At 48.0% G+C, this 24,931-nt stretch overlaps 1 protein-coding gene across 2 annotated transcripts in view; it reads right to left on the bottom strand.

Annotated features, from left to right (window-relative positions):
• LOC144122209 (poly(A) RNA polymerase GLD2-like) overlaps positions 1-24,931 on the bottom strand; it is a 93,070-nt gene that overhangs the window by 45,307 nt on the left and 22,832 nt on the right. For both annotated transcript variants that reach the window (XM_077655793.1, XM_077655792.1), the window contains exon 6: positions 13,735-13,798. In XM_077655793.1, coding sequence (XP_077511919.1) covers positions 13,735-13,798 — 64 coding nt within the window. The remainder of the gene's footprint in view (positions 1-13,734; positions 13,799-24,931) is intronic.

Raw genomic sequence — 24,931 nt, 5'->3', positions numbered from 1 at the left:
CCAGACTAAAATTTATGATAATTCTTCTTTACGTAAAATCAATTACTTAATAAAATTTAAGTCATTTAAGACACGCACCGGCCTTTAATTCCCATTCTAAGTCCTCTTTTCAGTTATTTTCATTCCAGACATACATGCGTGATGTCACAAGTGGTGTGGGTTGCTCGGCAACAGTGCCACCGGATGACATCGGGTGGGTTTCTCTACACGACGACGACACGGGTTTTCCGCTGAATGGAAGCCTGGACGCTGCAATGTTAACAAGGCCTCAGCTAAACTAGCAACAAATGCACACAGCAAGGCTGAGTGCTGCCATCTTTTACAGCAACAGCTGCTGAAAGGACGCTCCCGAGTTCTGCGGCATTGGGGCTGACAAAACATCGCAACATGCTGATTAGCCACCATAGAGTGACGTCACGCATGACGTCACAGAAACACACTATGGCAACACGCGACACAGAGTGGTTCAAACACACAGTGATGTTACACACCCTGCCAGAGTAGAATACAGTATGGTACAGGCGAGCCCACTTATAGCGACCACAGTTAAGGCAAACGCTCACTTATTACAAACAAGGGTTGTGCTGTCGTCAAAATATTCAAAATATACAATGGGGCAATGACACAGAGTCTCAGATACAATGAACACGAGTGTCTGAATGAAGAGGCAGCACAAACTCAGCCCCCTCAGGGGCATTTGAGGTATTGATAATAAATAAATAAATATTTCAAGCTTCCTGCAGGAGCAGTGCCTGAAGAGAAAGTCCGTGCCGCGATTTTAAAACAGTGAGAACAGCAAAAAAAAAATGAAACTAAACCTGAGGCCAGACATAGTGACGTAGCAAACATTACTAGAAAAACACTTGTACGTGCATTCAATGGCCTGTTGTCCGTAAAAATTGTCTGAACTAAGGCTGTAATGGAAAACTTTAAAATCTGTTAAGGCCAGGATGAAACGTCACGTGGCTGCCACTTGGTGGAATGAGAGGAAGACCTACATGATGAGTTTCATTAGACTACGCTAACCACGATAAACACCCAGGGCTGCCTTTCAATGACAGCCACCACGTTGACATAACAAGTATTCAAAAACAGCTGCTTATTTTGTGCTCAAAACAAAAAAGCTTTTTACTTCAATCGCTGCTAGGAAAATTTAAAAAGACAAGTTCAGGAGTCTTTATGCATTAGGAGCCACAGTGAGCACCTAAGCCGGGCTATGTGTATGTGTGCTTGCTTGTGTGGTCGCCCCCTGCTGGGCAGTCAGCCAAAAGATAAGCCATGCAGATCAGGGCACAGGAGATTCTCATCACTTGAGCGTTGGGTGCACGGCAACGCTGCTTACAACGGCAGCGTGAACGTGAGTCTGATGAGCCCAAAGTGGTAGTAAAGCGCCAAATGAGGTTGGAGACTGCCACAACGAGGGGACGCAGTCAACATGCAAACCAAACACCGGAGCGTCACGAAGGAAGACAAATAACATCAAAAGACATGCATAAAGGTGTAGTCTTTAATAAACATAGTCAACGTGGCAGGCAATGGAGCAGCCATTAGTGCAGTCGATGACTGCACGACAAGTGATAAGCACAACGACATTAATGCTAGCGCATTGCGGCCTGCTCTTACAGAGTATGTTGCCTTGGTTCCTTTTGGAGCAAAGGTCCACTTCTCGCATGCAAAGCTGAAGGTCAAAAGACGCTTGGATCTGACCTCTAACTGGAGGCTCACCGCAGGTGTGGCTGTGATGTCATACCACAAGACTTGTCACAGCTGTTACCGCTCGTTCCGCCACTGCACGAACTGCCGCTCCAACGGCTCACTCTCGCCAGTTGTGTCACCTGGCTAACCATGATTCGCTCTTGCTGAATAAAGGACAGCGCCCGCGGCCTAGACACCGCAGAGGCATGGAGCCAGAACCGGTCACCAGGACGAGTTCTTCGACTAAGCACTGGAGGCGCCACGCTGCTTATAGCGATGCCTACGATAGAGGGCGTCACAAAGCCGCGTTGGGTAGAGATAAGCTGTGAAAGCAGTCACATTGAGCTGATGAAACCAATGAAGAATGGGAGGCAAGTCTGGAGAAGCAGCGGCACAGGCAACAAGAGTATCTAAAGCGGAAAAGGGCAGCGGCGTCTAACCATGTCTAACAATGCTTAATCGAGCTTTCGCTCCGTATAACCTGGCTTAGCCAAGTTGAGCTACAGCCATTTTTTTCAAGGCTCGTGCATTTAACAGAAACAGGTACTGTAGGTTCTCTGCAGTCTCTTGATATTTTATGCCTAATCCTGTAGCAACGCAGCAGTTTCTTTCGGCACAAATGAACTCATGAAACTTCATAACCTCACTGGGGCAATTCCTAGAGACACCTCTGATGTCACAAAATGCTCAGCCACTGATAGATGCTCCGTGCTTGCAAAATAAGAAAATGCTAAGTTTTCTTCTGGTCATTTTATTAATGCCACTAACTAGTTTAACCACTGAGCCCATGCATGTGAATTTTATCACAACAGTGTTAAGGGCCTTGTGTCACAGAAAAGGCGGTGTCGTCGGCGGCGTTGGCCATGAGCGAAAAATCGTCCTCCTCCTCTTCACAATGTACGCCACTGCCCCAACAGATGGCGCGCGACGGCAGTGTCTCCCGCTCGTCTAGTTCGGGCGCAATGGCGCAGTGCGAGCACGCCGGAATCAAGCGGTGAGCGGCGAACAACACAACGCACATCCAAAGCGCGTTCACCACGAAGCTTGTGGCCTGCTGCTCGTTCGTTCGGTGCGGAACCTATGATAGCGTTCGTGGCATCGGGTTTGTTGAGAACGATGTGCCGACGAACTATGACTGCAACTTGAGTCCCGCACGTTTCGGCAAGGCACCTGGCAGTGCTTCTACATGGTTTACCACTCCGTGCGTACGTTTCACAGTATGGAGCAAAGCGATTTGTCCAACAGGCAAGGCGTCGCGCCGAACGGGCGATGGCGTTCCGTGGACTCCCTGGCAGTGCTGCAACACGCTGTCGCGTTCAACTCTTAAATGCGAAGCTTAAGCGTCCTCCAATTTTTTCTGACTGCTTGTGACTTCATTTGCGAGTTGTGTGAATGACCACCTTCGACTGCGACAGCCAGTTTCAGCTTCCTCTTTTATGATGCCTCAAAACTGCCTCACTAGTTATTTTCAAGCATTATTTACAGCATCTAAGGGAGGGCCAATGATTGTGCTGCAGTCACCAGCTCAAAATGTCCAAAAAGCCCTGGGCTGCCCTTCAAGGCACAACTTCTCACTTATAGTGGCAATTCTACCAGTGGATTAGGAGCAGGGTGTCAAACGCGTGCCAGGGTGACTGAATCCACGAGAGAGCAACACAAGCATGGCCGATCAGCGAAATACAAACATGCTCCGGCAAGGAGCCCACTGGAAGTTTTCATGCACAAGTGCATGTGGAAGCTGGGCCCCGCATCCACCCAACACAGTTGCACCTTTCGAGGCGTGCCACATTTTGCCAGGCCTTACATGGCCAACAATAACAAAGACTCAACACTGAAGACAAATGCATGCCCACGCATGCACACACACCTCTTCACCTTAGTAACATTATTAATACGTATAGGTCCACCTGTTTCCTTCAACATTGAACTATTTTTACTCAAGGGGTCAACCAATAAGCGAATCGCACCAAGGGCTAGTTTATCTATAGCAGCTTTACATTAACTAAAGAAACAGCAGTCGCTCACACTGGGCCACGGTCTGCAGTGTTCTGTATTACTCTGCAGACCGACCAGAACAGTAAATAAAATCAGTTTTTTAATGTTTGCCTACATCAATATTCCTCAAGAGATTACCTATATCCCTCAACAGAAAAATTCTACAACAGCTGTATCTTACCGGTACTCACCTACAGGGCAGAAACGTGGAATATAACGAAAAGGGTTCAGCTTAAGTTAAGGACAACGCAGGAAGCCATGGAAAGAAAAATGATAGGTGTAACGTTAAGAGACCAAAAGCAAGAACAGTGGGTGAGGGAACAAATGAGGATTAATCACATCCTGGTCGAAATCAAGTGAAAGAAATGGGCTTGGGCAGGGCATGTAATGCGAAGGCAAGATAACCGTTGGTCCTTAAGGGTAACAGAGTGGATTCTAAGAGAAGGCCAGCGTAGTAGGCGACGACAGAAAGTTAGATGGGCGGATGAGATTAAGAAGTTTGCAGGCATAGAACGGGTGGGCGCAGCTGGCAAAGGACAGGGTTAATTGGAGAGACATGGGCCCTGCAGTGGGTGTGGTCAGGCTGATGATGATGTCAAACAAGCCAGAGGCAATGAAGTTCTTGAACTTTCAATTCCGTCTTATGATTTGCTTCTTGTTTAGGTAACAAGAAAAGCTTTAACAAAGGACTACTTTTTTTGCCATGGAGGACTCCTTTGTGATGGTCCTTAATGTGGGTGGAACTTCAGACTGAAGTTGTATTCGAATATAATAAAGCAGTGTACATTCTTTTTATATGGTCCTCGCTCAGTGAGTCCAGGTCTGTTTAATTTTGAATGCAAAGGCCATGCACTATTTCAAAACAATAAAGAAAGTAAGGACAACAGCATTTGCTTACTTACCTTTTTCTGAATTTTTTTTCATTCAGAACAGATATTTGAATCAACATTACAAGGCATTTTGTTTTCATATTTATAATCAATTCATATCAAGAAATTTCAATATTCACACCGCCCTAATTTCTGTATCCACTTTATATTTCTGTAATACTATACGTTTACTTAAAACTGGATTATCCGCAGGGGACAGAATACTGAATTTTAAGCACCCAATTATTTTTGGTGCAATGAAAAGCTCGCTGCATAAAGTGCTCGATTCCGCAAAGTTATGTTAGAAACAGTGCAGACGATTTTTACCGTGAATTCTTTATCAGTGAGTGCGTCCGTTTTTATGTAGGCCGATGCTGGAAACCATGATCAGCCAAAAAGGTGGCAACTGTATGTTGGCAGAAGTGATATGACAGTAATGACAGTAGTGCTGGTCCTGTTGTTTTCTTTCCTTGTCCTCGTCTTTATCGCTATTGTTGCTTAAGAATGAAAAAATTTGTTTATATAAACACCCAAACCACCACCCAAAGCTATTTTGCCACAGTGACAAATACTAGGTCGACGAAAGTTTTAGTGAATCGTTGTTGCCACTTCATCAAAGAAATGCAAAACAGCGGCGTCATCTAGTGACAAAAGCTAAAAGCACATCGGCGATGTGAAGGATGTGTTAGTTTTCATCGAACGGCACACTGGACAGTCCGTAAAAATTTAGTAAAACATAAGGAACACCTCTGAAAAAGAAAAAAAACACTGTGCTTAAAGCAAATCGTTGATATTTGACCGAGATGTAGTCACATTGTGTACTACACTAATAATGGCAGGGTTTCACCACTAGATGGCACTTTATGTGATTTTCAATACCAATTTAAAGTTATAAATCCTTGTTTACTCAATATTGCAGTGCTCCATTCTCACAATATGAGGTACGATCTTTTCATTTCTGCTATAAACACATGACATGCTTTGGCCAGTGATCAATCCCTTTAATCTGCTGGCATTGTTGTTGACTGTCTTTTGATGCATTGTTTTTTATTTTGGTGAACTATATTTAGGGTCCTTCATTTCTGGGTTTTTTTTAGGAATTTGGGGGGTGAGAAATAGGTAAGTGTTATATTTAGAGATCAAATTAAGATAAATATTGGATCATTCCACAAGAAGTTTTGCAATCATGTTTAACTGCGTAAAGAAACGAAGACAGAGAAGAAGAAGGGACGACACGAGCGCAGACTATCAAGTGATTTTTTATTCAAGGAAAAAGCCTATATATGTATCTTCATCCCGCGGAAAAACATGCTAAAAAACCGACAACGCAAACACTATCGCACACTATTTTGGCATATGTAACGTGATGCCGCTGTGATCACAACCTAAAAGCAATCTCCGCGTCGTCAGAGACAAGATACAAAACAAACAAACAGCAAACTCACGGGCACCCTCCTGTCAAGCTAACACTCCATACCGCCTGCTTGCGCTAAAAAAACTGCGCATAAAAGGTATCTCCCTATCAATCAGGCCTATAGATGGTGATGCTACACAGTCATCTGATTCTTTCTTGATCAGGTAGGCTTCCACCAACTCCCTGCAAACCTGATCCCTGCGTTTAAACAAGACGCTGGTTTAAACAAGACGTGGTTTTTCCACGGGATGAAGATACATATATAGGCTTTTTCCTTGAATAAAAAATCAGTTGATAGTCCGCGCTCGTGTCGTGCCTTCTTCTTCTCTGTCTTCGTTTCTTTGCGCAGTTAAACATGATTCCCTACCAACTCGCCCAGTTTTCCGTTCTTATTAAGTTTTGCAATTATAATTATGTTTCTAAATCTATAAAGGCACAGCAGAACCTCCCAACTTTTCCAATACTTCCCAGTGCCTTGACACATGATGCCGTCAGCATAGGCAGCATTCACACATGCTGCTAGTAAGACACCAGGACAGTACCTCTCTTCTGCGCTCTCACTTCGAAAACATATTTTCCGAATTTACCTTCACATCAGGCCAAGTCACGGATAACAACCATCAAAAAGAGCTTACAAAAAAAATTGGAGGCGACATTTCAGCCCTGCTTTAAGGGAATGACACAATAGCTTTTATGAGCTAATGCCCATGAATGCAGAACTAGTCATTCTCTACTTGACATTCACAGATCCCTGGGTGTCCTCCTACCACAAATGGCGCAGTGGTACAGCATTTAAGCAAAGCGCCACCGTCCTGCGATGGCACGTGCTGCTGCTGGTGGGCTTGTGTGGCCCAGGTTGCTCTTTCCAAGCAACCTCAAGTGACCAATAAATAATTTAATTGCCGCCTGCCACTGTGCACAGTTTTCTCACAATCCGGTGGGCAGTTAGTGATGATGCCACAAGGTCACGTGACCTAGGTGGCCCACCTGCCTCCTAGGTTGCTTCTCTGGAGATTTTTCAGGGTCGTTTCACTCTGGTGGTCAGCTTGTGATGACACAACAAGGTTACGTGACCTAGGTGGCCCAACTGCCTCTTAGGTTCCTTCTCTGGAGGATTTTTCGGGGATGTTTCGCTCCGGTGGGCAGTTTGTGATGACACACAAGGTGACATGACCTAGGTGGCCCACCTGCCTCTTGGGTTCCTTCTATGGGGGATTTTTCTGGGATGTTCCGCTCCGGTGGGCAGTTTGTGATGACACCACAAGGTTACGTGACCTAGGTGGCCAACCTGCCTCTTGGGTTCCTTGTCTGGAGGATTTTTCTGGGATGTTTCGCTCTGGTGGGCGGTTTGTGATGACACCACACGGTTACGTGACCTAGGTGGCCCACCTACTTCCCAGATTGCTTCTCTGGGGATTTTTCGGAGATGTTTCGCTCCGGTGGTTAGTTTGTGATGACACCACACGGTTACGTGACCTAGGTGGCCCACCTGCTTCCCAGATTGCTTCTCCGGAGATTTTTCGGAGATGTTTTGCTCCGGTGGTCAATTTGTGATGACACCACACGGTTACGTGACCTAGGTGGCCCACCTGCTTCCCAGATTGCTTCTCTGGGAATTTTTCGGAGATGTTTCGCTCCGGTGGGCTGTTTGTGATGACACCACACGGTTACGCGACCTAGGTGGCCCACCTGCTTCCCAGATTGCTTCTCTGGGAATTTTTCGGAGATGTTCCACTCCAGTGGGCTGTTTGTGATGACACCACACGGTTACGTGACCTAGGTGGCCCACCTGCTTTTCAGATTGCTTCTATGGGGATTTTTCGGAGATGTTTTGCTCCAGTGGGCTGTTTGTGATGACAACACACGGTTACGTGACCTAGGTAGCCCACCTGCTTCCCAGATTGCTTCTCTGGGAATTTTTCGGAGATGTTTCGCTCCGGTGGGCTGTTTGTGATGACACCACAAGGTTACGTGACCTAGGTGGCCCACCTACTTCCCAGATTGCTTCTCTGGGAATTTTTCGGAGATGTTCCACTCCAGTGGGCTGTTTGTGATGACACCACACGGTTACGTGACCTAGGTAGCCCACCTGCTTCCCAGATTGCTTCTCTGGGAATTTTTCGGAGATGTTTCGCTCCGGTGGGCTGTTTGTGATGACACCACAAGGTTACGTGACCTAGGTGGCCCACCTGCTTCCCAGATTGCTTCTATGGGGATTTTTCGGAGATGTTTCGCTCCGGTGGGCTGTTTGTGATGACACCACAAGGTTACGTGACCTAGGTGGCCCACCTGCTTCCCAGATTGCTTCTATGGGGATTTTTCGGAGATGTTTCGCTCCGGTGGGCTGTTTGTGATGACACCACAAGGTTACGTGACCTAGGTGGCCCACCTGCTTCCCAGATTGCTTCTATGGGGATTTTTCGGAGATGTTTCGCTCCGGTGGGCTGTTTGTGATGACACCACAAGGTTACGTGACCTAGGTGGCCCACCTGCTTCCCAGATTGCTTCTATGGGGATTTTTCAGAGATGTTTCGCTCCGGTGGGCTGTTTGTGATGACACCACAAGGTTACGTGACCTAGGTGGCCCACCTGCTTCCCAGATTGCTTCTATGGGGATTTTTCGGAGATGTTTCGCTCCGGTGGGCTGTTTGTGATGACACCACAAGGTTACGTGACCTAGGTGGCCCACCTGCTTCCCAGATTGCTTCTATGGGGATTTTTCGGAGATGTTTTGCTCCAGTGGGCTGTTTATGATGACACCACACGGTTACGTGACCTAGGTGGCCCACCTGCTTCCCAGATTGCTTCTATGGGGATTTTTCGGAGATGTTTTGCTCCAGTGGGCTGTTTGTGATGACACCACACGGTTACGTGACCTAGGTAGCCCACCTGCTTCCCAGATTGCTTCTCTGGGAATTTTTCGGAGATGTTTCGCTCCGGTGGGCTGTTTGTGATGACACCACAAGGTTACGTGACCTAGGTGGCCCACCTGCTTCCCAGATTGCTTCTATGGGGATTTTTCGGAGATGTTTCGCTCCGGTGGGCTGTTTGTGATGACACCACAAGGTTACGTGACCTAGGTAGCCCACCTGCTTCCCAGATTGCTTCTATGGGGATTTTTCGGAGATGTTTTGCTCCAGTGGGCTGTTTGTGATGACACCACAAGGTTACGTGACCTAGGTGGCCCACCTGCTTCCCAGATTGCTTCTATGGGGATTTTTCGGAGATGTTTTGCTCCAGTGGGCTGTTTGTGATGACACCACAAGGTTACGTGACCTAGGTAGCCCACCTGCTTCCCAGATTGCTTCTATGGGGATTTTTCGGAGATGTTTCGCTCCGGTGGGCTGTTTGGATGGTTCTCAGGAAGACTACATCTTTGAGAGTGGCGATGAAGCCTCAGATGGCAGCAGTGAGAGCGGTGACGATTGAGAATCGGATAACCAGTGACATGGTGGTGGTCACTTAAATAAATGTTCTAAAAAACGCAATATCACTGAGTGTGCAGTTGTATCTTTCTAGAGCTCCTCTTTTTTCTTTTTAAGATAAACGTGTGGCTTATATAAGAGGCTTTTTTTTTCGTAGAGTTCAAAGTTAGGTGTGCGAGTTATATGCAGAGGAGGGTTATGCACCAGCAAATACGGTACCCGTGTAAAGGCCAGACTTTTATTTTATGGTTTTGATGGGGCCACAGCCCTTACACGAGGTCATTATTTTTGTCGCAGTCATCATTTTTGTTGTACAAAATTTTTCGGACTGCAGGAGAGTCCCACTTACATGCCCCCTTTTACGCTGTGGCATGCATTTTTATGACAAAAAATACTACGCAATGCACTGAAAGTAAGGCTGATAGGACACGCACCTGACAACCGGCGCAAATTAAAAGCCCAAAGTAAAGCAGACCACTAAATCAGTTTACTAGGAAATATCATTACATTTTAAGTTAACAAGATCTTACGAAGATAAGGTGCTCGACTCATAGTAATAACGCCTTGGCCCACGGGTCGGAGTGGAGCTTCATGCGTGCGACTTACGGCTGTCAGTATGAGGTGGCCCTCACCTGGCCTGTTTTTCTGCACCCTTCACCTTTGAAGGCCTAGCAAAAATCAATTAAATGTTCATTTTAATTAAAAGTTATTGTGTGATGGTAAAGTGGCAACTAGGTTAGACATTTTACGAAGAACTGTGACTTGATTCAAAGCACTTTGGCTTTGGCCTCGATGAAAAGCCCACTAACTAGGACTAGCAACACAAGGTGAACAGCGTGCCAGTAAGGCCCATATTACACTGGCGCTAGAGCCTGGAAGGTGGCGTGTCAATGCAAGAAAATTAACCACTAACGTGGGTGCACCCCATTCTAGCTCATGCACAACATAATGTTTTGTCTTTTCTGATGCGAACGCCGAGCGCACAAGATGAGTCAGCTGCACTGGGGGAATTCAGGCAAAAGATAAATATAAATAAAAAAGGCGTTACTCAATGATTTACCTGGTTCCAATGACTTGATTCCTGTCTCATGTACAACGTAACAAGCTCCTGATTTCGCTAATCTTGTGTTCAATTATGAAAGAAGGTCGGGACCGACCTGAGGGGTGGGCAGGGGTTCAGGGGGGCCAGCCTCTCGCACGTCCCCCACAGGTCGTGGGGGTGGTGCCTGGTTGTGATGACACCACACGGTTACGTGACCTAGGTGCCCACCTGCTTCCCGGATTGCTTCTCTGGGAATTTTTCGGAGATGTTTCGCTCCGGTGGGCTGTTTGTGATGACACCACACGGTTACGTGACCTAGGTTGCCCACCTGCTTCCCAGATTGCTTCTCTGGGAATTTTTCGGAGATGTTTCACTCCGGTGGGCTGTTTGTGATGACACCACACGGTTACGTGACCTAGGTGGCCCACCTGCTTCCCCGGATTGCTTCTCTGGGAATTTTTCGGAGATGTTTCGCTCCGGTGGGCTGTTTGTGATGACACCACACGGTTACGTGACCTAGGTGGCCCACCTGCTTCCCAGATTGCTTCTCTGGGAATTTTTCGGAGATGTTTCACTCCGGTGGACTGTTTGTGATGACACCACACGGTTACGTGACCGAGGTGGCCCACCTGCTTCCCAGATTGCTTCTCTGGGGATTTTTCGGAGATGTTTCGCTCCGGTGCTCAGTTTGTGATGACACCACACGGTTACGTGACCTAGGTGGCCCACCTGCTCCCCAGATTGCTTCTATGGGAATTTTTCGGAGATGTTTCGCTCCGGTGGGCTGTTTGTGATGATACCACACGGTTACGTGACCTAGGTGGCCCACCTGCTTCCCCGGATTGCTTCTCTGGGAATTTTTCGGAGATGTTTCGCTCCGGTGGGCTGGTTGTGATGACACCACACGATTACGTGACCTAGGTGGCCCACCTGCTTCCCAGATTGCTTCTCTGAGAATTTTTCGGAGATGTTTCGCTCCGGTGGGCTGTTTGTGATGACACCACACGGTTACGTGACCGAGGTGGCCCACCTGCTTCCCAGATTGCTTCTCTGGGGATTTTTCGGAGATGTTTCGCTCCGGTGGTCAGTTTGTGATGACACCACACGGTTACGTGACCTAGGTGGCCCACTTGCTTCCCAGATTGCTTCTATGGGAATTTTTCGGAGATGTTTCGCTCCGGTGGGCTGTTTGTGATGACACCACAAAATTACGTGGCCCGCCCACCTGCTTCCTAGGTAGCTTCTCTGGGGATTTTTCGAGGAAGTTTCGTTCACTCTCAACGACGCCGACAACGCCAATACAGCATTTTCTGCGGTATGAGCTGCTTAAAGAGAATAGCAAATGGATTCAGAGTTGCTGGTAAATGTGTACAACAAATGCTTCTGAGAATTCATGCCGAATAGGAGATTTTGAAACAGAGCCGAGTAGGAGATTTAGAAAAAACTAGTTTTTTTTTTAATTCACGGGCCGACTTATGTGTGAGTGGTGGCGGCTTTCGGAACTATTTCTCCTACAGTTATAAGTCACTAGTGTGGTGATGTCATGGTGAACAACAAAGAGCCCGGCGCTGCCTTCGCTGCTGGCATTATGTCACGACTACACTTTCATCTGCTCTGCAACGATAGCTTGATCTCTGGTAGCTCTGAAGTTATCACCACTGCGGACTGAAAAGGAAAGGAACAAGGAGAACGACGCCCCTGTGCCGCTGCCTGTAGTGGTCCGTGTGCCGGGCGCCAAGTTGTTGCTGCCGTTGCCGGAGTTCAGCAGCTGGTTTCTACGCAAGGCATACTTATAGGGTTCAAAGCGTTTGAAGGCAGGGGTCACTTGCAGAAGCCATGCCTTGAGATCCGGGTTCGTGATGCACCCACAATGAGGGCCCTGAAATGTTCACAAGGGACTGCTCCCAAGGGACTGTGGGGCCAAGTGGGCGTCACCACCAGAAGTAAACAAACCAGGAGGTGATGCCCAATGCTTTCATGGGCAAGGCGCAGTACCAACCTAGTTTTTATTTTTTCAGGCGCACCTGAGTGAGTTGAGGGGGGAGAGGAAGAATGTCATTTTTAATCGCTGATATCTTCAGTGTTAATAAAGCTAGCCCAAAAATTCTTGTGGTGGGGTAATCAGTGATGGAATGCCTATTACTCGTCTGCTATCATTATCATCATCAGCCTGACTACACCCATTGCAGAGCGAAGCCTGCCTCTGCCTTATCTCTCCATATAACCCTGTCTTTTGCCTGTTGCGGCCACCACAAGCCCACAAACTTCTTAACCTCATCCGCCCACCTAACTTTATGCTGCCCCCTGCTACGCTAGCCTTCTCTTCGAATCAGCTCCATTACCCTTAAGGAACAGCGGTTATCTTGCCTTCGCAATACAAGCCTTGCCCAAGCCCATTTTTTCCCTATTGATTTTGATTAGCACATCATTAACTCGCGTTTCTTCCTTCACCCACAATGATCGCTTCCAGCCTCTTAACGTTACCCTATCATTTTTCTTTCCATTGCTCGCTACATTGTCCTTAACTTAAGCTGAACCCTTTTTGTGCCTGCATGTTTCTGCTACGTAGGTGAGTACTGGTATGATACAGCTGTTGTACACTTTTCTCTTGAGGAATATTGGTAAACTGCCATTCATGAACTGAGAGACCCTGCCATATGCGCTCCATCCCATTCTTATTCGCCTGCTATATTTTCAAATATCATTTCCTGGTCCTTTTAATGCTATCACGTTACTAATGAGTAATAAACTGAGAACACTACTCTAAAGTTCAAGAAATTGCTTGTTCCCGTATGGTGCCTACAGCTTTGTGCCTGGGCAGAATGATTTTCCCAAGGCACAATTGGAGGTATAAATCGGGCCTAACATAATTTTTAGGAAATCTTCTCTGGGTGCAAGAATCAGGAAAAACTGGATTTCACCCAAAACAAAAGACCCTAATTATAATCTAATGACTGTCGTGTACAGGGAGTCTTCATCAACATCACAGTGACTGCCATTTTGTTGTCTATGGAGCATTGCAAAAGGCCGCCAGCATGTCTGAAGGGATCCCTGCCTTCTGCTCCAGCCTGCACTGCTGAAAGTGTGTATCGGACAATAAAATGTCGCCCGTGACGTCATGTGAGTACCCCCTTCTGTGTCTGTCACCTTGCACCTTATTTTGATCAACTCAAGAGGTCCCAGCGTAGTGCTACATTTGGAACCTCTTTCTGCATACATTTGTTCATTTATCTCCAATGTACTAATCTCATGCAGCCAATCAACTTGAACTGGTTTCATGTAAAAATCACTCACCCGTCTTGGCCAGCAATCGAGCCACGTGGTTAAGTATGGCCATGGCCTGGTACCGCTGGTCCACCTGCACAAATGCAATTTGTTTCTTCCCCTCACCCGCACTGCCAAAGTGACCTACACATTCCAACACCCCACAGGCTGAATTATGTACACCACCGGACACAGACACCTGCAGAAGCCCCATCCCACGATTCCTCCTCTGACGCTCTGCCGTGAGCATTCACTCTGTTAGACACAGGTAATTAGTAACCCATCTTCCTTGTGGCATGCACCACCCAAGTTCGTTTTGTCACCTTAATCCACTACAACACCATTAACCAAAGTTCCTTCTCTGGTTTACACTACTCCCTTCCTGTCTCTTGACAATGCCAGTTGTTGGGCGAGTTGGTGCTGACGATGATCCATAACAGCGCGACAGACGGGACAAAGAAGAGGAGACACAACACACAGCGCTGACTCACAACTAAAACGTTTATTGGCTGCCAGCCAGTATAAATACTGGCCTGGTGGCCGGGAAAAGAATACAAGCACGCTTGACTTGCGTGGTATCAAACATCGCCAGTTCATCAGGCACGTGTCAACATACAAGAGTCATCAGTGCAAAATATCACCCCTACAGCAGGCACGAGTTTTCATTCACAATCAAGGTAGCGGGTTTCCTTATCCGACAAGGCTACAGAGGGAGTGCTGATACACTGATCTGAAGTCCTAGCTATCAGGTGCGCTTCCATTATTTCCCTAGTTAGCGAGTCGCGGTTCTTTCCTAATACAGAGCATTCCTTGTAAAGGGGAAAACAAGTTTTTGAGTCGTCGTTGACTTCCTCGTCATCGTCATCTTCGTTGTCTTTGCAGTTTCTGCAATGTTTTGCTACGTGGCCTGTGATAACGACACGAGAGACATTATATTGGTGCTCCAGTTTGGCCGATGTAACATTTGCCACATGACAGAGGTAGAGAGTAGATGACCCCTTCCCGGCAAGGCACGAATTGTTTCGCGTGCCTTATCAAGCAGCTGCGTGGTTCCCTTCCTACTGAATTTACTTTTTTGACCAGGCTAGACAGTCGCTTAGGCGCCGAGAAGACAACTTCGACACCAGCATGTTTCCCAATTCTTTTCAAGTTATGCGAGACTTGGTGCAGATACGGTACTACGGCAATCTTTCTTTTCTTTTCCTCCTGTCTCGCTTCACCTATCTTATCCAGTCCGACCTTTTCCTTCAGTTTTTCCGCAACAGAAACCAAAACGTCTGCATGGTAGCCAGCCTTTGACAGGTGGTTAAGTTGGTTGCAGAAGCTGTGCTCCAACCTGTGCGCACAAGATTTCATTACAGCGTTGTGAAGCACAGAAAAAGCGATCGCTCTCTTCACCAGCTTTGAATGAGCTGATGAAAAAGGCAAGATTGGCTTTGCACCACGGGGCTCAAAAGCCCAACAAACATGAGATGGAGTGAAATGAAGCGAAAGATCTAAAAACCTAATAAAATCATTCGATGGTACTTCGTGTGTTAAAATCAATGGATTAAGGCATTCTGAGAATACCGACAACACGTCATGCAATTGCTGCTCGAAATCGAGGTTGTCACAATCTAAAAACACGAAGTAGTCGTCCACAAATCTAAAAATACGACAAACACTGGACCTGTCAAAACGCTCTTTCAACATTCTGTCGCGTGCAGCTAGAAACACATCGCTGAGAAAGGGTGCTAAACACGAACCAATACAAATTCCCTCTTTTTGAATAAAAACCTCGCCTTCCCATTCGGCAAACGTCGAGACAAGATAGAGTGAAAGCAATTCGAGGAAGCCGCCAGTGGAAATTCCGCACTCATTTTGAAACGCTATAGCACCATGTTGGTCAATGAGGTCACTTACAGATGACAGAATTTCTGCTTGAGGCAAGGTGTAATAAAGACCCTTTACAACGACTGAAAAACCACGGAGCTTCTTATTGTAGTTGCATTTCAAGAATTCAATCATATCATCCGAGCGATTTATTCTAAAAGGATCATCAATCGACAAAACATTCAGTTTCTGCTGCAGGAATTTCGCTACATGCTGCTGCCATGCTCCAATTTCGGAGACTATTACGCGGAACGGCCATTCAGGCTTATGGGTTTTCGCTGTGAAGAACACTTCCAACAAGGACTTAGAGCTGCTGTTGATCTTACTTGACAGCGCATTTAATTTCAAATTATTGACGAGTTTTTTTTGCCCTGCTCTTGACCTTGGCAATTGACACATCATTGCGCTTTTCAAACACAGCAAGAACAGCTTCTGATGCTTTTGACACATACACATCCCTGTACAGAACGACAAAACCTCCGTCCTTGTCAGCAAGTAGGAGAGAGAGTGAGTTATCTTTCAGCCAGCTAATGGTCTTCTGTAGAGGTAGCTTCTTCCCCGACGACCTGTACTTTGTTAGCACGTCTACACCTTCCGATATGCATCGGTCCACCTCAGTTTTGTCGGCCTGCTTAGCCACTTGCCTCACCATGGCCAGAAGTTCAGGTCTCGATCTCTTTGGCTCCACTGCAAATTTGGGCCCCAGGCTCAGGACTTTCCTGACGTATCCAGGGAACGGGACGCTCTCAGTGGTGTAGATCTGTTGTGCAGTTGTTGCACTCTTCTTCGGCAGCAGCGCACGAAGACCGGGAAGCCTTTGCTGCCAAACGAAATCTGTGGTGCGGTCGATACACCGTGATAGCTGATGCCATTGATTGCTTGAGGGGACCGGACCGGTCCCACGGAAAACTGCATCCGAAGCTTGAGTTGCTCCCTGTACACTCTCACCCTTTGCTGCCATTCCGCTCTGAGCAACTTGCACAGTCTTCTTCCATGGCTGGCAGACGGCTGGACACCACCCAACAGAGCCAAGACTCCGGGCGGGAGGACTTTCTTGCGGATGCAAAAACCGAGCGTTCTTGCCGTGCACGACGCAGCCGCGATGACAGACACAAACTGAAGAGGTTCAGTGTCACAAACAAAAGAGCCCTTTGTACGAGAAATGAAGTTTGACAATGCCAGTTGTTGGGCGAGTTGGTGCTGACGATGATCCATAACAGCGCGACAGATGGGACAAAGAAGAGGAGACACAACACACAGCGCTGACTCACAACTAAAACGTTTATTGGCTGCCAGCCAGTATAAATACTGGCCTGGTGGCCGGGAAAAGAATACAAGCACGCTTGACTTGCGTGGTATCAAACATCGCCAGTTCATCAGGCACGTGTCAACATACAAGAGTCATCAGTGCAAAATATCACCCCTACAGCAGGCACGAGTTTTCATTCACAATCAAGGTAGCGGGTTTCCTTATCCGACAAGGCTACAGAGGGAGTGCTGATATACTGATCTGAAGTCCTAGCTATCAGGTACGCTTCTATTATTTCCCTAGTTAGCGAGTCTCGGTTCTTTCCTAATACAGAGCATTCCTTGTAAAGGGGAAAACAAGTTTATGAGTCGTCGTTGACTTCCTCGTCATCGTCATCTTCGTTGTCTTTGCAGTTTCTGCAATGTTTTGCTACGTGGCCTGTGATAGCGACACGAGAGACATTATATTGGTGCTCCTTTAATCTTTCGTTAACACATCGGCCAGTTTGGCCGATGTAACATTTGCCACATGACAGAGGTAGAGAGTAGATGACCCCTTCCCGGCAAGGCACGAATTGTTTCGCGTGCCTTATCAAGCAGCTGCGTGGTTCCCTTCCTACTGAATTTACTTTTTTGACCAGGCTAGACAGTCGCTTAGGCGCCGAGAAGACAACTTCGACACCAGCATGTTTCCCAATTCTTTTCAAGTTATGCGAGACTTGGTGCAGATACGGTACTACGGCAATCTTTCTTTTCTTTTCCTCCTGTCTCGCTTCACCTATCTTATCCAGTCCGACCTTTTCCTTCAGTTTTTCCGCAACAGAAACCAAAACGTCTGCATGGTAGCCAGCCTTTGACAGGCAATTAAGTTGGTTGCAGAAAGCACCACTTAACATGTTTCCAACCAAAAATTTTGTGTGAAGCCTTGGAGTAACTTGGGTAGGCACGGGTAAGTTCGGAGAAGCGTCGCGCTAGCTGCAGCCTAAGGGAGGGCAACCTTGATGGTGACCTTGGCACCATCAAGTTTTGCTTTCCCACCTTATAAGCGAGGGGTGCTTTAGCACCCCTCACTTTTGCACATCTACACGGTTTAACTATGTTCAAATGCTACCACTTTTCTGCATTTTTTTCATGCCTCACATGACCCAAAGACTAATAACACGTCACAGCCATCGTTTGATTGATGAAATCTAAATGGAAACAGCATCAAGAAGAAATTAAATTATAAATTATTTAGCGGTTGTAGGTGAATATCACAAGTGAACCATGTGTATTCATGTACAACGGATTATTTGAAATAAAGAAAAAGCAAGCAAAAATTTGGAGTCTACAGTCCTTTTAAGCTTTCTTGCCAGCCTCTTAAAGGGGTCCCGACATAGCCTACCAACAAATTGTGCTTAAAAGTTGCAGCTATTAGCCACAACATTACGTGTACATAAAAAAAAGTTGGGCTCCATGCTCGCATTCGAGCTAGAAATTGCAATCAGAGGTTATCGGCTCTAAGCCCCTCCCCCCAGCAGCATATTGAAGCAGCCCGAGTGACATCATAGCCCAACAATGCTCTCCTCTGCTACAAAACTTCCGTGCACATAGTCAGTGCAGAGCAGAATGTGCACCTACTTGAGTCTGGCCGGGGCATCAACTGAGATGTACCGTATTTACTTGAAAGTAGCAAGAGTTTTTTTTTACCGAAAAAGGAAGCGAAAAGTCACCTTTGGCGTTATATAACCGAATATTCCCGTTAAAATCTAATATGCAGAGGCAAAAGCACACTATGCCGTATTTACACACCCATTATTTGATGGGTCATGCGGGTAGGCCCCAACTCTGGGAAACGAAAAAGAAAAAGTTAAAATTCCACACTGGTCAAACAAGGGGAGCTGCATGCCACAAATACCAATAAAAACGTATCGGAAAAGCGGTCGAGCAGTTAGAAACTCCTCGTCAGAGGTAGTGCACCTGCACCTGCGCACCGAGCGTGGATTCCATACATTGTCCCGAGGAAAGGCGATAGAATACGTGCAACTTGAAGGCATCGCAAAGGGCTTCGTTCCATTCTCTGAAAGTTCGGCACACTCCCTCAACATTTGCAGCCGCATGCTACAGCACGCTACTGCATGTGAAAAGGTGCTCTCACTACTTTCCTTGATATCACAATCAGACGCACTTCTCCATGACAACGAACTCGCGCAATTTTCCGACAGCTCTGTGCAGGATGAAGACTTGTTCAAATGTTGCCAAGATGGGCCACTGAAGTTCGGGACGCATAACTCGCTGCTCGGTTTGGCAACCAGGAGAAATTTTGTTTTTACGGCAAGGGGTCTTAAGCGCACGGTCATGTGGTGGCGACATGGTGGGACTCCGTACTTATCTTCGTATCAGTCTTATATTTTATGCAGCTCATTTGAAACAGAGAGGGTGTGTGAAAGCTTTGAAGTACTTTTGTGCGCAAACTTCTATTCATCTTTCCATTGTAACAGGGGCTTAGGTCAGCGCTTAGGCGGCGACGAAACCACGCCGGCGAAACACAGTCCCTGGTGCGTCACGTTTAGCAGGTTCTTGATCTGAGCGATGGCAGTGCGACTAGGCTAATGCCCTTCATGGCCCCTGGCAGAAAAGGAGCCATCCTGGCGACTCATGGTGCCGACAACACAATTGGGTCGTAGTACGGCTTGAGTCGTTGAACATGCACAGTCTCGTGACCACGTCGGCGGAGATCAGAAGACGGTGTGAGGGCCTCAACAAGGCAGTTCATGGAGGATGTGCGCTCTATGACGCGGTAGGGGCCATGGTATTTCGAAAGATGTTTCTTTGAGAGGCTGGAAGCAGTGGAAGGGATCAACAGCCAGACGAGTGAAACGGGTGGGAAATCCGGATCAAGCTGACCGTCATCATGGCGGCGTTTTTGGCGCCCCTGAGTGTCTCCCGTGAGCGACCGTGCAATCTGTCAGCAGTCTTTGGCGTGCTGGGCAGCTTCAGAAACAGTTGTACACTCAGATGAGGCAGGGAGGTACGGGAGAACTGTGTCGATGGGAGCGGATGGATGCCGGCCGTAGAGCAGAAAAAATGGGGATAAACCGGCTGTGGACTGGGTAGCAGTGTTATAGGCGTACGTAATACAGTTAAACCTGGATGTAACGAACCTCTATGTAACGAATTCCTGGATTTAACAAAGTTTTTAAGTTCCCCAACGCTGCCCCCATTGAAGCCCATGTATTTTCGACCTCGATGTAACGAACGGGTTGCGGCAGTTAACCTTGATGTAACGAACTCGCAAAGCTGATCAGTCATTACTTTTAGCACTTTTAAAGAAAATTCGGCCAAAGAAATGCACTAGATTAGTGAATATTAATACTGTAAGGAGCCAGCAGCTACGCGAACGCCTGGGATCGCCGTGACCGAGCAAAGTTAGCGTGTGGAAATACAACGGGGGACAAAGCCTTTCGCCCCTACCCGCACCCCACTCCGCGGATGCAGCGTTCCCGCTCGCTAACTGCGGATGGGGTTCGTGCTCGAGGGACAAAGGGAAGGGACGACACAGCGTTAACACTCATATTTATTACACTTGCAATTAATACACATAGCGGGCCAGCTAGCTACAAAACATCAACGAGGCATTCCTCGGAAGTAGAAGGCAACGCAAGAAGGACTTCCGACTTACCGGCTGGGACAGGGGCGCGACTTCGGAAGTATCGGCGGCGAACATTTGTATGCGCCGACAATGGTGGCCGGGTTTTCCCGTGCACGCCGCATTCTTGGGGCAAAGCCGTTCCCTAGCATTTGCTGAGGAAGGCGACCAGAGCACGCATTTGCTGCACTCGCTTCGCTGCCTGGAACCAGCAGCAGAAGTCCAGCAGCAAGGCACAATGGATCCCCGAGCGCCTGCCGCAGAAGGTGACGAGAGCGTGCGGCCGCAACCGGTCACGACGCTGGCCGGATCCCGAAGAGCCTCTCTCTGGTCCCGCAGAATTCCGCGTAATATACAAGGGGGCGCTCCCGTCGCCGTTCCCTTTCCCCCATGAGGGAGACTTCCCTCCTCGCCCAGCCGGGGCTGCCCGTCCCGACGGCCGACGATGAAGATGGGCCGCATCGAAACGGAGGGGGAAAACAGGTTTCCACATGCGATGATGATGATGGTGGCGGCTAGCGCTGCCCCGTGCCTAACGTAGCAGCCTTCTCAGGCTTTGCTTGTCTAGCGTGACACCAGGTGGCATTTGTAGCAGCAGTTGATTTCTTTTGCAGCATTTTTTTTTTGCATGGATTTGAGGACAAGCATTCTTATTTTGTGATTTTCATTTGTTTCAACGGCTTAGACACACTTCTGTTAAGAATTCACTTTAAAAGCAAAGCTGATGGCCGGTTCTTTCATTGCCAGGCCGGGGGAAGGGAGAGGAGGGAGGGACGATGAGACAACGACGACAACGCGTTTTATTCGCCATTTTGCGTGTTGCCCTGCGTCTGCACGTGTGCGTGTCAACTGTGCTCTGGTGCCGATTCGTCCGACTTGTTTTGGAGGTGCTAGGCCTGCCTGTCAGCGTATAGTGTTGCGTCTCCGCTTGTAACTGCATCATCAGTTGGTCGTGATGAGTTCTTCTGCCAGAAAACGAAAGTTCTGTCTTTTCAAGACAAACTCGCAATTTTAAATGCAGTCTCCGCAGGCGAGAAGAAGAAGGACATTGCTGCCCGTTTCAGCATTCCAGCGAGCACCCTATCAATGATTTTGAGTGCGGAACACAGCATCAGAAACGCAGTGGAGTCGGGAACAAGCTCGAAGAAAAAACGACTGAAGCTGTCCACATACGCTGATGTGGACAAGGCAGTGTTCACGTGGTTTTTGGACACGCGAACCAGAAATGTGCCCATTAGTGGCACTATTTTACAAAAAAAGGCAAAGGATTTTGCGTGTATCTTGGGCCATGACGATTTCAAGGCAAGCAACGGGTGGCTGCAGGGATTCAAGAGCCGGCACGGTGTCGTCGGAAAAGTATTTAGTGGCGAATCTGCCTCTGCAGACAGCGATGCTACTGCTTCGTGGGTGGCTGACAAGCTGCCTGGAATTCTGAGTCGCTTCGAAGCGGCTGAAATCTACAATGCCGACAAGACAGCTCTATTTTATCAGATGCTTCCGGGCCGCACGCTAGCATTAAAAGGCGATGACTGTTGCGGCGGAAAGCAGAGCAAGCTCAGCATAACGATTCTGCTGTGCGCCAACCTCGACGGCTCAGACAAGCGAGTCCCGCTAGTTGTCGGCAAAAGTGCCTGTCCCAGGTGTTTTAAGGGAACGAAGCGTATGCCCGTGAAGTATGTGGCGAATTCCAAAGTGTGGATGACTCGGACAATATTTTCTGAGTGGTTAAAGGAATTTAACCAGGAAGTCAAGCGGCAAGGCTACCAAGTTTGCCTACTGCTGGACAATTGCTCAACGCACCACGTCGAAGGCCTGCAGCTGTCGAACATCGAACTGCATTACTTCCCGGCCAACTGCACGTTCCTAATACAACCCCTGGGCAAACGGGTCATTAACAGTTTTAAATCTGTTACCGGCACCGACTAATCCTGAATATACTTCTTGACATCCGTCTAGAACGGGAGATGAAGATCGGCATTTATCAAGCAGTCGAGATGCTTGCTGCCTCCTGGCAAGAGGTCAGGGCAGAAGTTATCGCGAATTGCTTCTTAAAGGCAGGAATAGCCAAAAATGCACCGGCTGGTGCCGACGATGAGGAGGAGGAAGAAGACCTATCTACTCCGTCCGATGTGGCCGAAGCGTGGAACGAGCTACGCACTAACGGTGGTGTACCCGACGACGTTGAACTGAGTGACTTTTTGTTTACTGACAACGCCGCCGTGGCTACAGAAGAAATGACTGATGCAGCAGCAGCTGAAAGCGTGCAAGATCCCGATGACGGTGATGATGGTTCCTGTGAGGTAGATCCGTGTGACGTGCCTACTGCAAAGGAGGTGATGAACGCAATGGACATTTTGCGCCGTTTCATCGGCTCGCGCGACGATGAAGCAGCTTTACACGTTTTAGCTTCTTTGGAGCAGCGTGTTGTGCTTTCACTCGTGCAGAAGAAGCAAGCGGCAATTACGCAGTTTTTCGCTATAAAATAAATGCTTGAAGGGTGAGTTCACCTTCACGGATATCTGAGCCATTTGTTTTCGTTTTTGCATCATCCGTACGAGCCTTCACGCAAAACCTGCACGTAACGAAAAATTGCGAGCTTTTGTCAACTTTGTTATACCCAGGTTTAACTGTATAGAGTAGAACGAGGTCCCAGTTCATGTGGTTGGCAGCAACGTACATAGCCAGCATGTCGCCTAGAGTGCGATTAAATCGTTCGGTTAGACCCTTTGTTCGCTTGCGGATGGTAGGCTGTACAAGTCCGATGAATTATATTGCCCTCGATGAGTAGAGCTTTAATGACGCCAGACAACAAGACTCGTCCTCTGTCACTGAGCACTTCAAGAGGAGCACCGTGGCGAAGTAAAAAGCACTGCAAAATGAAGGACGCCACTTCACGAGCTGTAGCATCTGGGAGCGTGGCGCTTTCTGCATACCGAGTCAGGTGATCAATGGTAACAATGACCCAGCGGTTGCCAGCAACGGTGCACGGCAGAGGGCCGTAAGAATCTATGCCAAAACGATCCAAAGGGCGAGGCGGACAATGCATTGGCTTCAAAAGAGTGATGAGGCAGTTGCTTACGGCGTTGGCAGGACGGGCAAGAGCAGACGTACTTCAAGATGCAGTTATACATGCCGCACCAGTAGTACCGGAGACGGATGCGAGTGTACGCCTTGAATACATCTGCGTGGTCGCATTGCGGGTCAGCATAGAAACAGGTGCAGATTTGGGACCAGAGATGTCAGGGAATGACAAGAAGCCATTTCCGTCATCTGTTATAGTTGCGCCGATAAAGCAGATCATCACGAATTTCAAAATGTGAAGCTTGGCGATAAAGGGCGCGGGACACTGGAGCCATAGATGGGTCGGAGAGAAAGTCAAGAAGAGAGGCAATCCATTGATCTTTACGCTGCTCAGAAGGCATGTCGCAGGTGGTGAGCGAAGGTGCAGCGGATTCGAGGGCGGAGAGGCTGGCAAGCTCGGCCGGTAGCGGGGAGGGGGGCAGGGCATCAGCATCCTGATGCTTGCGGCCCGACCGACATACGACACATATGTTATATTAGAAGCTGTGCAGTTCCTTAATGCAAGTATGTTTTGGAGACGCAGTCAAAGCTGAAGTTTGGCAGTGTCGGGGTGGACGCCCTCTATTGACACAACGTGGCCTGAAATTGTCAGTTCACGAGCAACAAATCGACACTTCTTTAAGTTCAACTGAAGGCCAGCATCCGTAAAGCAGGTTAATACGTGCTTCAGCCGGGACAGATGAGTCGCAAAGTCGGGCGAAAATATCACAATGTCGTCGAGATAACAGGCCGCGCAGAATGATGTCCATCATGCGCTCGAAAGCAGCCTTACAGAGGCCAAAAGGCACGACGTTAAATTCATACAGGCCATCAGGGGTCACAAATGCAGTTTTAAGGCGATCGTCAGCTGCCATGGGGACCTGCCAGCACCCTGAGCGTAAATCGAGAGAAGAGAAGAGTTCCGCTCCTTGAAGGCAGTCCAGAGCATCATCAATGCCGGGAAGAGGGTAAACGCATGATCTTATTCAGGCGGCATAATCAACGCGGAAACAAACAGAGCCATCTTTCTTCTTCACGAGTACCATGGGTGAGGCCCAGGGACTGTGTGAGGCCTGAATCACGCCGCTCTGAAGCATGGTGTCAACTTCGTCTTGAATAACTTGGCGCTCACTGGCGGAGACACGATTATGGGCACTGACGCAGAGGAACGTGGTCACCGGTGTCGACGTGTGGGTCAAAGCGGGTTGGTGTGAATCGAAGGAGGAACGAAATTGATGAAGCAGCGCGAGAAGATGAGTGCGTTGAGGTGCAGGGAAAGAGGCGTCGATGGAGGGAAGGAAAACGTCTGGAGGCGAAGTGTCGAGTGCAGGAACCGGCGGGCTGAGGGCATCTACGTCAAGGGACGGCGAATCATCAGTCTCATTGTGATAGAGAACGAAATCAATGATCTGGACGCTA

The sequence above is a fragment of the Amblyomma americanum genome, chromosome 2 (genome assembly GCF_052857255.1).
Source record: "Amblyomma americanum isolate KBUSLIRL-KWMA chromosome 2, ASM5285725v1, whole genome shotgun sequence".
Classification (NCBI taxonomy): domain Eukaryota; kingdom Metazoa; phylum Arthropoda; class Arachnida; order Ixodida; family Ixodidae; genus Amblyomma; species Amblyomma americanum.
This window is presented reverse-complemented; position numbering and strand designations above follow the sequence as displayed.